The 15,839-nt window shown below is 41.1% G+C and overlaps 1 protein-coding gene across 11 annotated transcripts in view; it reads right to left on the bottom strand.

Moving 5' to 3' along the window:
* epha7 (eph receptor A7) overlaps positions 1 to 13,422 on the bottom strand; it is a 65,778-nt gene extending 52,356 nt beyond the window's left edge. For all 11 annotated transcript variants that reach the window (XM_034287806.1, XM_013138638.2, XM_013138635.2 and 8 more), the window contains exons 1-3: positions 13,263 to 13,422; positions 11,577 to 11,641; positions 10,110 to 10,779 (exon numbers count right to left, since the gene is read on the bottom strand). In XM_034287806.1, the coding sequence (XP_034143697.1) occupies positions 10,110 to 10,779; positions 11,577 to 11,641; positions 13,263 to 13,356 (829 nt within the window). In that variant the 5' untranslated portion in view covers positions 13,357 to 13,422. The remainder of the gene's footprint in view (positions 1 to 10,109; positions 10,780 to 11,576; positions 11,642 to 13,262) is intronic.
* Positions 13,423 to 15,839: the final 2,417 nt, after the last annotated feature.

A 15,839-nucleotide genomic window follows, 5' to 3' on the forward strand; every position in this document is an offset into this window, starting at 1 on the left:
CTATACTTATACCAAAGAGAAACCTTTTCCAGAGAGAGAAAGGTTTTTTACCTCTTTTCAAATGACTTTCATGGAAAATGTCCCTGCCTGATTGTCTTTTTGTCGTTTTGTTAATTTCCTGTAAGAGAAAAGTATAAAGAAAACTACGCCGGAAGGCTACCTTACTAGAGGATGTCTTGAGCCCAGAGAAAACTTCTGCTGAAATACTTCTAAGGATTAGAACAGAGGGAGGAAGAGACTGCACTGCTCTGGAGAACAGAGGGAGGAAGAGACTATGTTGCTCTGGAGAACACAGGGGGGAAGACTGTTGCTCTGGAGATAAAAGCTAGGGGGCCTAAAGGTCTTCCCTGACCTAAAGCCCCTGCAGCCACAACGAATCAGTGCTCAAAATGTTCCCCGTCAGCAACCAGGCATTATCTCCAAAACTGTGGTGATGCCCTCCTCTACCCCCCCCCCCCCCAACCCTCTCCCCAAAGACCGGGTGCAGGAACAGAGGGGGCTGAAACACAGGGACTATGTCAAACCAGCCGCAAGCCTTCCCACCACGATCCAGCCCCCCATGGCCTCCTGTTTGCCCTCAGACGCTCAATCTGTTGTGCGCGTTGTTCTACAAAGACAGCAAGGAGCCCACACGAGACAGAAAAACATCTTTCAATATTTGAGCAAGATTCAACGTATTAGAGTTGTATGTGTTGCATACGCGTTATAGCAGATGTCACGGGCGTACACAAGGTAAAGAAAAAGTACAAATACCGTTAAATCTTTCGTTCAAATTGGAGTTGGAACGCGTATACCTGTCCAAATAAATGCGGGAAAATAAAAACAAACCTATAAATAAATGGAAAGTGACTAACAGCAGTGCTAACATTTACCTAAGCACAGCTCCTGTCCAAAGAACCAACAATACACCAAACATAAATCCAGCTTCTGCGTGTGCCTGCTCCAGTTCAAAGAAATGCTAATCACACATTTATGGATTATAATAATCATGAGAATTAGAACAAGCATGCTCTTTTGCATTTGAATAAGTGGTACAACTGTGCTTCCTTGCTTACGTGAGCAGATCACATGATCGGGGAGGGGGCGGACAGCTTGAGTCAAGAGAACATTAGCTGTTTCATAGTTGTTGTTTTTTCCAACATTCTGATTTGCTTAGATTTTTGATTTGGTAATAAACCAGCACAGAAATCGCTCACTCATTGCCTGCTTTGCAAAGTAGCTTGTATTCCATGGTGCAGTGCCTCTGCTGTTTGTAATCCTTTGTAAGGGGAACATTTCTGTTTCTTCTGCTTCTCATTAGTAGACTAAAGCTTAGTTCCTAAATCTGAAAAATGTACAGAGCAAAAATCGGTCTGAATTGTACATTTCGAGAGTAACAATAAACAGGACGTTCATTTTAATGTTGGATCGAATGTCTCTTCCTTCTAAATAAACACTACCACTTCCATATGGGAGTAAAAATAATAAAAATAAAACGTATCCTTGGATACAATGAGCTGTATAATGCGGCCAGGCCTGACAATCTGCGGGAATATCAACATGTCAAGTTAAATATAAAGTGCCTCATTTTCCCAACACAAAATGTTTCACCAGGCTCACTCATTTCCATTTCATTTTGTTTTAGTAAATATTTGTTTCAAAGTCATATGCAAAAATATGCTTGTGGCCTTACTATACCATAATGTGTTGCATACTGGGTTAGGGCTATTTCAAACCAAATAAAACCTTGATTATCTTTCATGTTTGCTCCTACTGTTAGTCATTCCCTTAGATATTACATCTAGAGATAAATATGGTTGAAATTAGGGTGTAAAATACACATCTGAATCCATCCAGTGTAAGTCCCCCTGAAACAGACAACACGTTGCTGCTCACTCGCTACCTGGTCATTGGTAATAGGTTTTTCTTTCACCTCGCTTGATAAGCTGCTGGAACTAACTCATGTATATATGAATATAAATCAGAGGATAGTGAAGCATAATCCACATTAGACTTGTGGGGACACACCGACCGGCCCGGCAGACGCCATTCGATGGACGGAACGCGGTTAACCCCTCGGCCGAATGCCTGTTCATCAAATGGGGCAAAACCACAAGGGTTATCACACCGCTAAATGTTCCTTCTGTGCCAATACTGGTTCAAAATAGAAAGTGACTAACTGACACACATTAATCACATACAGATCTGTCAGCAAGCCCGAGCTGTCAGGACAAATTAGAGACCCGGGTTGAATTTCCTGAATAGACAAAATCCTGGAAAACGTTTTCCATTTGGATGCAAACAAAAACAATGAGAAGAGAAATATGTGGAGAGACACTATTGACCCCATGGAGGCCGTTCCTATTTTGTGTCAGATGGCGTTATTTCCAAGGTGACACAGGGTCTCCCATTGGCTATGCATAAAGTCAGTGAATATTAACATCATTTACACATGGCTGCAAATAAGCCCGGAATGACAATGGAGGCCCGCCTCTAGTGTTTAGTAACGTGAGCACCCAGGATGACAGGACACTGCCAAGATGGAAGATGGATGATCGCAGCAGTTGACCCTTGGTCATCAGAAGAGTCAACCCTCCGACCCCCCCCCCCACCCTTTTCGCACAACAATAGCCCCCCCCCGTGTCTCACCAGCCCTCATCACCACCAGCCCTAACAGGTTCAGACGCTTCCATCGATCCCCGGTTCGGGTACCTCTTTGTGCACTCTAATTCTCCCTGGCTATCAAAACTGTGGCACATATGTCTCTTTTTTTTTTGTAATTGCTTGGCCACCAATTGTTGGGACGGATGCAGTCGGGCAGGTGAACACAGTCCCAGGTGACAACATCTATCCGTTTAGTGTTGGTGTCCCCGTGGCCTGTGGGTGAGAGTGATATGCGTCCGTGCCCCGGGTCTAAGCGCCTTGCTGTGCGTCGGGGAGGAAGAGAGGGGTCTGTCATTTGTCGCTGAGGCTCACTCCTCTGGGGAGACCGGTGGCTCTGCACTTCAATCTTCCATTAAGAGGAAAATCAATAACTTATTACATAAGCTCACACTTTTTCCCACTTACACCACGAACAGGAGAGACTTAAATATGTGCTTAGAAGTCCTCTGCAGCATGAAAGCCCACCATTTCTTTTCCTTGAGACTTGTTCTCCTTCTACAAAACCGTAGTGGGGGAGATATTTCTTCATTTTGTTACATCTTAATAACGTAGTTGGTGCCATCCAGAGTGACTTACATGTGTTATTCATTGCATGCAATTAGAACTTTGCAATGAGTTAATTATTGTTTAACTAGGGGAGCAGAGGTAACGATTAGCCAATTGAAAGCATGGGATGATAAGGTGGCCGTGACGACATCAGGGCCAGATTGAACATCCCCACTCTGGCGTTAAGCGCCACGCCATCTCTAGTGATCGTCACCAGTTTCGTCCGTAAGGTGGCACGCGACACAGGGCAATGTCCCCGTCACTGCCCTGAAGCATGGGGGATTTGATCTCTAGAAGAGAGGCCCCTACTTACTCTCCAAAACCACTTCCATAGAGGGGCTGACAGCGCTTAGCTTTAGAGGCAAGCCAGGGTACTATTGACTGATCCATTCGTTTTTTTTAAATACCTTGTTCTTCCCGCAGACTTCGTCAGCAATGTGTTTAGAACGTTGAATCACAATAACATTGCGGTATTGAAATATCTAAAGGTGAAAACTACATTATCAATCCCTATGTATACTAATGCTATTTTACTGTGTGGTCCCTGGCAATTCCCAGCCTTGCAAAACAGGCACAGACTATTACGCAACAGTGACACATGGGGAGTGGTTGATGGGTGTCTGTCCAGCTTCTAGCAAAACACCCCTTTCAATTTCCACATACACTCTAACAATTGTAATATGGCCATTTTAGAGTTATAAGTAATTTCATACTTTTCAAGATTCAAGATTCACTGGCAAATGTTTTCACGTGGCACATTTTCCAATTCCAGATCTACCATTAGTAGCATAAAGGGGAAAAACAGCAAACAGAAAATGTATCTAGGTTAATAAAATTAAAACTTCGCTGCTTAAATTATGTTCTGAAAAAAAGAGTCTTGGCGTGCCTTCCTACAGGCTATGGTATTAGTTTAATTTATCAAGCATGGTCGACAATCCGCGATTTATTGAAATTGAAAATGGACAAGTTAATGATATTCGTGGTTTCTCTAGCTAGTGGTTTAGACTGCCACGCCATCTCTTTTTGTTCAGTGTTTAGAATTAGCTTTTTCCTCCAAAAAAATATGTTAATTATTTCTACCTCATCCACACTTCTTTTATATTTTAGCCACATACTGCTTTAGGAAACCCATCATTCAGCATAACCGGTCCTAATATACATTCTAAAGCGAGTGTGTAGTCCGGTCGCAATAACAACGATTTACCTAGGAAAAGGTTATGTTTGTTTCTCAAAGACTGATGTGGTTCACCACAAACGTGACATACATTCACAGATATCAATGGGGTTTTATTTAGCAATTTTGTTTCCATCTTCACTTAGCCAGCTTCTGTTGCACTGAAGGCATTGCTCTTGTGTGCACCTGTATAAGCCCCTCCCAAGCAATGAATTTGATTGGGTTAACGTGTTTTGAGGTGTAAATCCAAACAATGAATTTGATTGGGTTAACATGTTCAGAGATGTTACTGAACCCACCCCCGTAACAAAAATCCAATAGGTATTCCCCAGGCCTAGCGACAAGCCAGGCATGGTTTAAGAGGCTAAGCATGACCTAACCCTTGCTACTAGATGAGCCAGCAATAAGGTCAAAAAGGTAAAATTGTGTGACGTGTGACTCAAAGATATCACATAATATATACAGGTAGTCGTCGACTCACGACCTTTGCGACTTACTTCTGCGCAGATTTACGACCGTGTGCGACTGAAGTAAAAGTAAAATACATTAATTAAACATAAAAACTGTAAAGCAATGCATACTTTAATATTGTTGTATAAAACTTGAGAGTATGGTACCGTAACAAATCTTAGAAAACGGAGCCAAGCGAGCATAGTAAGAGAAAACACAACCATGGCTACGGGGGACTTGAATATACTAAGTTTTTATTCCTCGGCTGACTTACGACCAAATCGACATTCAATTGGTCGACCGGTGAGTCGACTACCTGTATGTATATATATATATACATACAGGCAGTCTATATATATATATATATATATATATATATATATATATATATATATATATATACAGGTAGTCTATATATACATACAGGTAGTCTATATATATATATATATACAGGTAGTCTATATATATATATATATATATATATACAGGTAGTCTATATATACATACAGGTAGTCTATATATATACAGGTAGTCTATATATATATATATATATATATATATATATATATATATATATGTAGTCTATATATATATATACAGGTAGTCTATATATACATAGAGGTAGTCTATATATATATATATACAGGTAGTCTATATATATATATATACAGGTAGTTTATATATATATACAGGTAGTCGTCTACTTACGACCAGTGACTACTTTCTATCGTTATTTTACTAAGTTCTGCAGTTTGTAAGCCTAATTGTAGCTGTACCTCATGCTACATAAGAGCACTTTGCTAGACAGTGCACATTTATAGACAGTCCAGCAATGAGCTAGAGGTATTCATGAACCTAGACACATTTGATAGTGGCAGTTTTTGCCAATATTTATTTATGATTACATTGTGCCACCAGCAGAAATAGTAACACAAACTTTTGGAAAATCAGGATTTGAAGGCAATTTCTCAAACCATCAATAATATTAAAATAACTCACTAACTTGATACTTTGGATTTGGAAACACTACATTTAACAAGAGGCAATGTGGTAATTATCATGAGGAAGAGTTGCATGCTGCAGGATGTCAATGGGCGTGGGCAAAGCAGAGGAGTTGGAGACAAAAGAACAAATCCAAGAGAACGCATTCAAAGCTATTTCCCTAAAGTATGGTAGAAAGCCAACACAATTCCCTGTTAATTTGACTACCTATAAAGGTAACAAGGAAACCAAGCCAATACTCTCATAATGTTTTCAAACAAACACATGACATGACTGGATCAACTGTTCTAGTGAACTAAGCTTCCTGAAAACAAAACAGAGTGACAGGTAACACGAAGAATGCTCCAAATGGGTTCCACTGCAGATATTTACATTAAAAGTTCACCATTGCTCACTGTGTCTACCATACAAAATGATACACACAGTATATCTGGAAATCCCCAAAACATGTCACTACACCTCTACACATCAACATGGGACAATACCATTGTCTTGTTTTAACGTGTTTTACATGTTGGCAAAGTCAGGGACAGCATTTAGCAGTGCAATTCAAGAATTACCCAGAATCCAAGGCTTGGTCAGCGTTTTGCATAAACATAGAAACGGTACGAAATCCACCTCAAAGAAAAAAGTAATCAATTTTGAGACTGTTTTCGACTATGTTTGGTTTAATAGCAACATATACAATGGCCCGTCTGTGTTTTATCACTGTGCTACCTGCCATGTAAAAAAAAAAAACAGGAACAACCCTGGAGCTGTGGAAGAATGCATCTAATCACAGGAAACTAGCTGTTTCACTTGAGGTGAAAAGACCAGCCACCATCAATCACCAAATGATTTCAATTTTGAGCAATTTAAATCCAGTTGTGTCTCCTGGGGTTTCCATATGCACCCCTATTTGCATAATTAAGCTCTTTAGCGGTGGTAACGGACAGCAATTTGGAGCATTAAATTCACACCTTATCAATCATGAGGAGCGTCAAGATGCATAAGGACCCCCTGACTCCTGGCTTCATTTGAAATGCTAAGTAGGGGCCTTGTCGGAGCCTGAAGCAGAAGCTGCCCGATGCCTCTCTCTCCACACGGACACACCTTGGCTTCAGTGGTCAACACCAGCCCAGCTGTCCTTCCCTCGGGGGCCTCGGCCCATCAATCAGACCCAGACTAACTCCTGTCTGAGTTCCTGACACCCCAAGACGGATGGTGTCAGTATCTGCAGGATGCTGTATCCTCTCATTAATTCTCTTGTTAGCATGTAGCGATAGCTCTGGGATAAGGTTGTGTTTTTCAACTGTTTACTTGAGATACTAGGCCTCCCACGCCGGAGAAAGTTGAGCGGGTCAATAGTTAATCAGTTCTGAGGAGCTGGTTGCTTAAGGGCATAATTATGTGATGTGTTCAAATTGGACAACATACATTCCTGTGACAGAGCACAACTCAGGCCAAACAAAGACGCCAATGTCCGTCCACAAGGGCCCTCTCTTTCTCTGACAACTCAGTGGCTCCGTCTCAGTGAGTGGGCCACTGCTGAACAGGACCGGAAAATGAATGGCCACTGTTTTAACACCGCACACTTCTACGCAAATAAACAGCGCACACGCTGCAGTTACACATCGGACGGGCCTTCTTTCAGCGCCCGTCACTGTGCGCATGCTAACGCCGGGACGGAACGAGACAGACAGGCATTTATGGGCGGCCACAGATCGCCACACAAAGAGTTAAAGAGAGACCGGGTTGGGGGGGGGGGGGGGGGGGGCTGAAAGACACGCAGTCACTCTCCGGTGACGCTGATGATTGAGTGGATCACAACACGTTTCTGAGGCCACCGCATCCACGGGGGAGGGGGGGGGGGGGGGGGGGGTTGGCTCCTAGTCACCGAGTGACATGACTGACAGCTCAACTCCCTGGATCCTCCAGCAACCTTTCCGCTCCATATTTCGCTGACGGACATTTTACAGTTGAGGGGACAGTGCAGATTTGGAAAACTGGACAATGGGGTGAGGGGGGGGTGTATTATCTACATAGAGAGTCACAGTGTCCCAAGCAAGGTGCTAAACTGGAGGCCAGGATGAAAGACAGTGTGAACCACCTCAGGTCTATGGGCTTTGGGATGAGCCGGTAACAAAGGACAAAACGGTTGACCGTTCTGAGCTCAACCGCTGGAAAACACGCGGATTTTCCCTTTCTATTTGCTCCAGGGGAAAGCACACTAATGGAGGGTTTAATATCACCAGATCTCTGAGAAGCTGCTGACGCTGCAGTACGATGTTCATTTTATTTAGATTAACTATCCCTTAATACAATGGCCGGCCCTGCTCCAGTGGAAATAAAACTCTCATAAAGTTACTGCTTTGAGACAGGGCTGTAATCACTCATAAACAGGTGGCACTGTCTTCCACCTGACTAAGGATGATGTTAGCTTGTACGCCAGATGGATCTGTTATCTGTCCGGATTGGTCAACAGTTCTTACAGGCCATGTGCACAACGCTTTACAATAAGAACAGCAGGACTCAGTTGGTACTTTTCAGACAACAGTTTTATACTGTATTATATATGCTACAATGTTTGGTCCAAAATTGCCCAAATTGCTTTTTACTGAGGTTTTTGTCCCTGAGGCAAAAATGGATACTAAGCAAACTTACCAAAATAAGAAACGACCCTAAAAAAAGGATTGTCCATGCTGTGTACAAGCTCTAACCACACGAGGTAACGTAATTCAAGAGGCAAATGTTGTTTGTTCTTGATAATATCACGTAACTTCACAGGCACAGAGTGTCAGCCTAATTCTTGGTGAATGACAGTGGCCAAGGGTGTAGCAGCAGGGGGGCAGGGGGGGATCTGTCCCCACCCAAGGTTAGAAGCAGGTAAATGGCCCCCCAATAATGACAATAGTCTCTGCCCTCTCTACTACAGGACTTGGGTGAGAATTTTTTTTGTGTGTAATTGAGGCAACAGAAATGTCCTCCCCCCAAAGATGGACAACTTCCATCGAGGATAGTCTGGTTTCCTACCATGAAATATTCACTCTTTGGTTACATTTGACAATTTTCTAAAGATAGCCAGAGAAAAAAAGAGAGAGCACACAAGAGTTGAGCAAATCCAGTGGCCTAGGGTGGTCTAAATCTCCAGACTGTAACCGGTGAACATATACCACTGCAAAATGGGTTTTAATCTGGCCTACTGCTATTTAAGCACACGCTTTTTCACTTCCCCTCCTCTGTCAATAAAAAATTAGAGTTGAGGAAAACCAATTGAGAAAAGGCCCACGTCCAGCAGTAGTGACCTGAATGTGGTTAGGATGCCGGGACTTTAAATTTGTCATGAGACACATTCCCTTTAATTATTACTGATCAGTACACCTCATAAGCTGCTTAGATGGATGCTGACCATTTCACAAAAAAAGCTTGGCTGACAAGACACGGCACTTAAACTCATTGACCTTGGTAGTTCCCTCTTAATCCACTGTGATTTTTATTTTACAAGTCAGGGGGCTGCTGAAAATAATCCTTTTGTGGAATAGCGAAATAAAACAAGTTAGCACTAATTACTGAAGCATGGTGTTAGGACCAAACAACACAAAATGCATATCCACAGTAATTCTAATTGTGTTTCCTGTTAGGACCCTTCATTAATAGCCTGGGGCCTAAATGCTCACAGTATGGCAGCTATTTGTTTTCCCCCCTGTGTCAGGGTCGTTTGGAAGGGGCAGAGGGATACTGAAAGATTGGCTGGACTTTCTCCAGACCTGTGTATTCTGCAAGTGATTGCATTGGCCAGACGCCAGCAAGAAAGGAAGTGCTCTAGCTGAGGAGCACTGAGCTCAACTGAAGTGCAAGTTATCATTTAATCCCAGTGTCAACAGAACCACGGCAATAAATTAAGAGCCTACTAATCAAACAATTAACATGGATTCCAATTATTAACTGAGGAGTACTGAGACCCCATACTTTATCCATCATTAATATTGCCGTCAAATCATTTTATTTGCCACCACAACTATTAAACGCGGCCTAAATTGTCATTTGCATAATTGAAAACTCAAATGTTCAACAGATTTCTTTTGTTGTTTGGTAATGGGTGATCCAGTGCAAAATCACAGTGAAAAACATTCACATATGAAAGAGGCACAATTTCTGCTAACCAATATGTTTCCTATCTCCCCTTTAAAAAAAAATTTTGAGCTGAGTAATATTCCTCACTATTGTAAACTGTGGGGGAGCAGAGAACACAAGTACGCCACTAATTAAACTTTAAACACAGAGAGCACATCAAGTTGAATATAACTATACTCACGTTCACAAGCATCACCCTTCTGATGGAATCCTGCTTTGCATATACATTTCCCTATAGGCACCAGCCATTCTCCCTCAGCGCTGCAGTGCATCTTGGGAGAGTTGTCGGCTTCCTCCTCAGCATCACTCACACACATGCCCTCCACCTCGACCAGAGAGGAGAATTCTGAGCCTGTAACTGTGTCTGGGAAAGTGGCCAGGTTCTCAATGATGGACCAGCACTTCTTGTAATAAACTTTGACAGAGACCAGAGCAATGCACGCCCCTACGTCCTGGAAGGCCAGGTAAAACCCTCGTCTGGACAGTGGCCCAATGATGCGCACTTCTGTATTGAGCTTCATCTTCCTCTCTCCCAGATCTCCCTGGGTGAAGCTCTCATCGGCCGCGATTGTGTCAATTTTCACATACTGGTTCTCTCGTATATTCCTGCCGACCTCCGAATCGGTCTCCTGGTAATACAAGTTGAACGTCTCCTTGCACGTGCCCACCACGCCGGGCAGACTGTTACAATCCCTCAAGGTGAACTTCAGTTCAACAAAAATCCGCTGGGCATCGCCCTTCTCTATCCAGTTAGTCCGAAGCCAGTTATTCTGATTGGGCTCCATGACCTGACAAACCTGGTATGTGCGAATGGGGGTATAGTTTTCATCCAACCCGCTGATCTCTTCCCACTGAAAGAACAGAGCAAACATTTGGAAAATGGAAATGGGTTGTTTTTTTAATCAAAACATTTTGTACTATTACGTTTTGTACTACAATTACAAAAAATGTATAGCAAAATCGCTTCAATGCACTAAATATATGTAACAGACAGAATAACTGAGAAAGCTGCAATAAAGGACATTGACCACAATATATAACAATGGCATAAGAAAATACTTCGGATTTTGGGAAAACTTTGTCAAAAGTGGTCCTACTTTTTAACTATTTATAAGAATGTATACAATAATTACCTACAATTTAGTCAAGATAATAGCCTAAATAAGTAAATCTGATAAGAAAAAAAATCAAGTGTATATAATTAGGATTACTAAAATATGATTTCCTATTCACTTTTCTTAATATGTGAACATTAACTTTTAAATTAACATTACAAAAACAGAACAAGTGCTTGTAGAAAGGCAATTTTAGGCCTATGCAACATCAAAAAACAAAAACAACATCTACAACATTACCGCCCATTCAATATTTTGAGGATTGCTTTTGTCAGTAATTATCATAATTAAGCATCCCACCCAAATGGCAGTCCAACACTTTTCGATTTAAAAAAGCTTGCCCTAAGGATAAAGCTGCTGGCAATGACCACAAATACAAGACACAGCTAGTCAGAGAGAATCATACTGGACCATGCAGAATGTTCCTTAGAATTATCCTTCATTTGTCCTCCCCAGGTCATCAAGATAGAACATGATGACACTAAAATAATAGTCTGAGTATTATTGTATGTTCTCAAAAGTGTCCCACTTACCCCACTGGGAGGAGAGGATATCCACTCCATCTCTGTCTGTTGTGCCTTGGAATCCAACAGAATCACTATGACAAGAAATAAAAGGGTAAACCAGGTGATTAAATCTCTGTGACACAGACAGTTTGGTTATTATCATTAATAGGCTATGAAAGTCTATCGCCGATACAGTAGCTTACGTGGCGGCTAGTAGACGTGGGCCTATGACCCATTTTCTGAAGTCAGCTATTGAAATGAACAATTACAGGCCGAGCAGACGGGCATTTACGTTAATACCTTTCACCTAATGGCACTTCGTGCTGCCGTAGGCCTACTGAATACATCGCTGAACAACTGAGAAAAAACGTAATTTAGGCTACCCTTCATGTAAAGACTGAGACCAACTTTTAGTTAGTGCTGTGAAAACTTTGGGTTTCATGTAGCCCAGAACACAGATAAACATTTGATAAAACAGCAAAATTACCTGAGCCTTTTTGGTAATGTAACTACATTCTAACGTAATGCGCGCGCACATGTTTGTGCAATAAGGTCAGACAAGAACACCTGCCTCATACGTAAAACTAGGACATTAAAAACCACAATGCGACAGGCGAACTAACAATAACAAAATAATCCGAAAATGTTCGACGGTCCCAGGGAGATCAATGTGGTCTTAATTTAAATTGTCACTTGTCAAATATATTGAGGTAAAGGCATTTAAATCCATTGTTAGCGGGTAGTCTCAGCAGAACCATTCCACGAATGGAGCCTCAAAGCGCACTGCCGATTTCACTTCTGAGAACGCAGACGATGAGTGAGTTTAATAACAGGGCTATAAAAGGCAAAAATATCAGTTAAATCCATCGATTAGTCACACCGCCTTATTATAGACCCATACGCTTAATTTTAAGCAATTTACACAGCAGGTTTCAAACTTGAAACGGGCAAAAATAAAAATAGTTTGTATTTCTGAATCAATGCAGTAGACTACGCGTGTTTAAGAACACAATACTTTAAAAGTGAAGGTCAATATAGCTTTGTTTCTTATTTTTATCTTCTGAAAATGTTACTTGTAAATAAACCGATTGCTTGGGTTAAATCAATATTAGAGCCTTTAGTATTTTTATATTCACAAATTATCTGCGGCGTTCGGGGCATGCCAGTTAGTAAAGGAGCCTATATCGAATTGTTTTTTTAAACATTACATATTTTAAAAACTAGAAGGGTTACTGTGTGGCCTTCCATACTTGTGGCTAATGCGACAATCGCCTAATATCCTATCGATCGATCTTGAAAGATTATTCCAAGTCTTGATATGCGAACGACTGGAATGCGTCTGCCTAAATGTAAACTAAGCCTTGTCAACTAAAATGTAACCGTCGCCAGAACGGAGCCTTATTTTGGATTTGGTGCCATGCGTAAAAGCCTGCAAAATGTGCCTACAACGGGTCGTTTGTCACAAACGCGTTTGAATGCGCATATAGACTGCAATCCACTAACAACACTAATGTCATTGAACTAATGTCACGACATAATGTATTTTACATATTTTATAAATACGGGAATGTCATTCTAGAGCAAGTAACATAATTGCTAGATAGTATACTACGCGCAGCTTCTTTGGATGTCACTTCGCGCAATAGTCGTACAGTTTTCGGGATGTAGGCTGGATGACGCGATGATGATAGGGTATCAAACTTTATTACTTACCTTCTTTCGCATTCTGTGCTTTTCCCGTGTTAATAAAACAACATAAATGAAGGCAAAATGTAATCCACAAACACAGATTCGACGTGAAACCCATGTTCTAAATGGAAGTTAGCTAGACAGTATTCGATTTTCCACCGTGGCGTGTGCTTCCCATTGACGACGCTCTAAACCAGCTTTATGTACGAGAAACTGCCGTCTCTCACTCAAATAGCATCGGCAGCTGCTGGGCGGGGTCTATGACACAACTGATGTCACTCAATTTGACTGATGGAGGAATTATCCACTCAGGGTTCGCAGAAAATAATACTGTCCAAGCTTTGTGCCCAATCAATTTGTAGCAGAGGGTTTTCTAAGACATAACACATGAAGTAGGTAATGCTTTTAGAAAATGTTATGTGCTAGTCTTCTTTGGACAAGACGGACCTCTTTGCGTTGGTTAACACGATGGTAAGAAGACTTTCTTCTATAAGGAAGAATATATTCTGCATACATTTACAGCCAACTTTGGACAAAACATATTGGACTTTACCTATTTGAACCAAGAGTTCAAGGATGGAAAAGGGGGGGGGGGGGGGACAACTCCAACTGCGTTTCCCAGAAACTACAGCCTTATAATCTAAAATAATATAATGTATGTTTTGTTTTTGTTTGTAGCTTTTTTTTACACATTCTTTTTATTTTTAGCTTGCTGTGAGTGTATGTGTGGGGCGTGTGTGTTTATGTGTGTGTGTGTGTGGGGGGGGGGGGGTCGTCTCTTTTTTTATTTCTATTTTATACAGATGGGAGCAGCATAAACAAAGTACAGAAACTATACAGCAATTTGGTCTAAACCAGGCACCTAACTGTAACTGTTTTTATGTTAACAGTTTTCTCTGAGCGGCGCTAACTTGGGAAATAGGAGCCTCCATTTTAAATTCAACTGTCCCATGTATTGCTACTCGAGGACAATAATGTGTAGCGACTATGAATCGAGACAGTGAGTAAGAGTAGTGTGCATTATCTTTAGAAGGTCACCTTAGGAAGGAGTCCCACTGAGTCAGGGCACTGAGCGGAGATGAGTTGACTCATTGTAGGGTTGTGTCGCTGCATGAGAGGCTGCTACCGTGAAGAATGAACTAACCGGATCCTGGGGTTCTAAGTAATGTACTAGATAAAGATAAACACAAAACACAATTAAAAAGTGTAAAGTAAATTTCCAATTGCTCAGATGACTTGGCAAATCACTGAAAAATGAAAGCATTGAGAAACTCATTAGCCCTTAACATAATACAGAATGTTTTTCAGGTCACTAATTCATCTCCATTTACCTCGTACAAAGTAAAAAAAAAAACAGCAGTAATTATTGCCCACAAATATTGATTAATAAACAATGTACATGAATGGATGGAAGGAGACAAGGACCCACTTCAAGGTTTATTTACCTCTGTTATGCTTTTGGCCTGTTTATTATGCAAAAGACTGTTAATCCTCTTTACTCTTGATATAGTTTCCACCACTGTATCTTATCCCTGATTATTACACTAAAATGTTTTAAAGTTACCTTCATTACAAAAAGCATTGTATATTATTTATAGTCGTAATGTAACTCAATTATAAATATCCTGCCTTTAATAGTTGATTTGAAAAATAATATAGAAAATATTCGGAGAAAATATTGTTCAATGCGGCATCTTTTCAGGCTTGTGTTGTTCTACTGTACCACTGGCAGATTACACAGCTTCTTGGTTTTGTATATGAGACACTTGAATATTCATGAATATTTTTTATTCACTCAATTTTTGGCTTCATTCCCATGATGTGACAAGCACAGGCTTTACAAAGCATCCCCATTCTAAAAAAAAACAGATTCATGATTGTGAGGATAAACAATCCATAAAGGTTTCTACACTTTCAAGTAGTTTCACAAAAAGCACAATGCAGCCTTCTTACGATGTTATAATGAAAATGTTGGAAGGTCTACATCATAGATACATCAAGATTCATGATCCGTGCAAGCACACCATGACATATCAGGCCAGTATAATGTCAAGATGGCCAGACCTCAAAGTTTCCAAGATGTATTACCCCCATTTTCGTTCATCATCAATTGCTTTCTGTTACCATATTGCTCTTTATTTGGGTCCTTGTTATTCTACCGTGCTGCGGTCTGACGGAAATGATAGTCTGCACAAGAGTTGTCGTTGTGTGTCCACTGTTTTCAAGTAAAGCTACAGTATCAGCAGTAGGTAAGGGACCCATGAAACCCATGGAACAAATAGAAGGTAAATCGAAGCTTAAACTCTATTTGTTATATTTCATCGATAGTGCTTTTTGGGCTAAGCAGTGTTGAAACAAGTAACCAACTGGTCCCGCTTAAAAAGCAAGTGTTATGGCGAGCTGGGAACTGACAGACCCTTTTAATGCCCTGAATGATTCTGTTTAAGGACCACCCTAGTTGTCAAGATATTAGTGGAAATGAATGTGACATCATTAGGCAAGTTAATGTAGCTAGGCTGACTCTCCAAAACCAAAACAAATCATAGACCCTGAGTGGAAATTACCTTCCGCGACCGATAATTCACAAGAGTAACTACTGGT

The sequence above is a fragment of the Esox lucius genome, chromosome 18, assembly GCF_011004845.1.
Source record: "Esox lucius isolate fEsoLuc1 chromosome 18, fEsoLuc1.pri, whole genome shotgun sequence".
NCBI classification, from domain to species: Eukaryota; Metazoa; Chordata; class Actinopteri; order Esociformes; family Esocidae; genus Esox; species Esox lucius.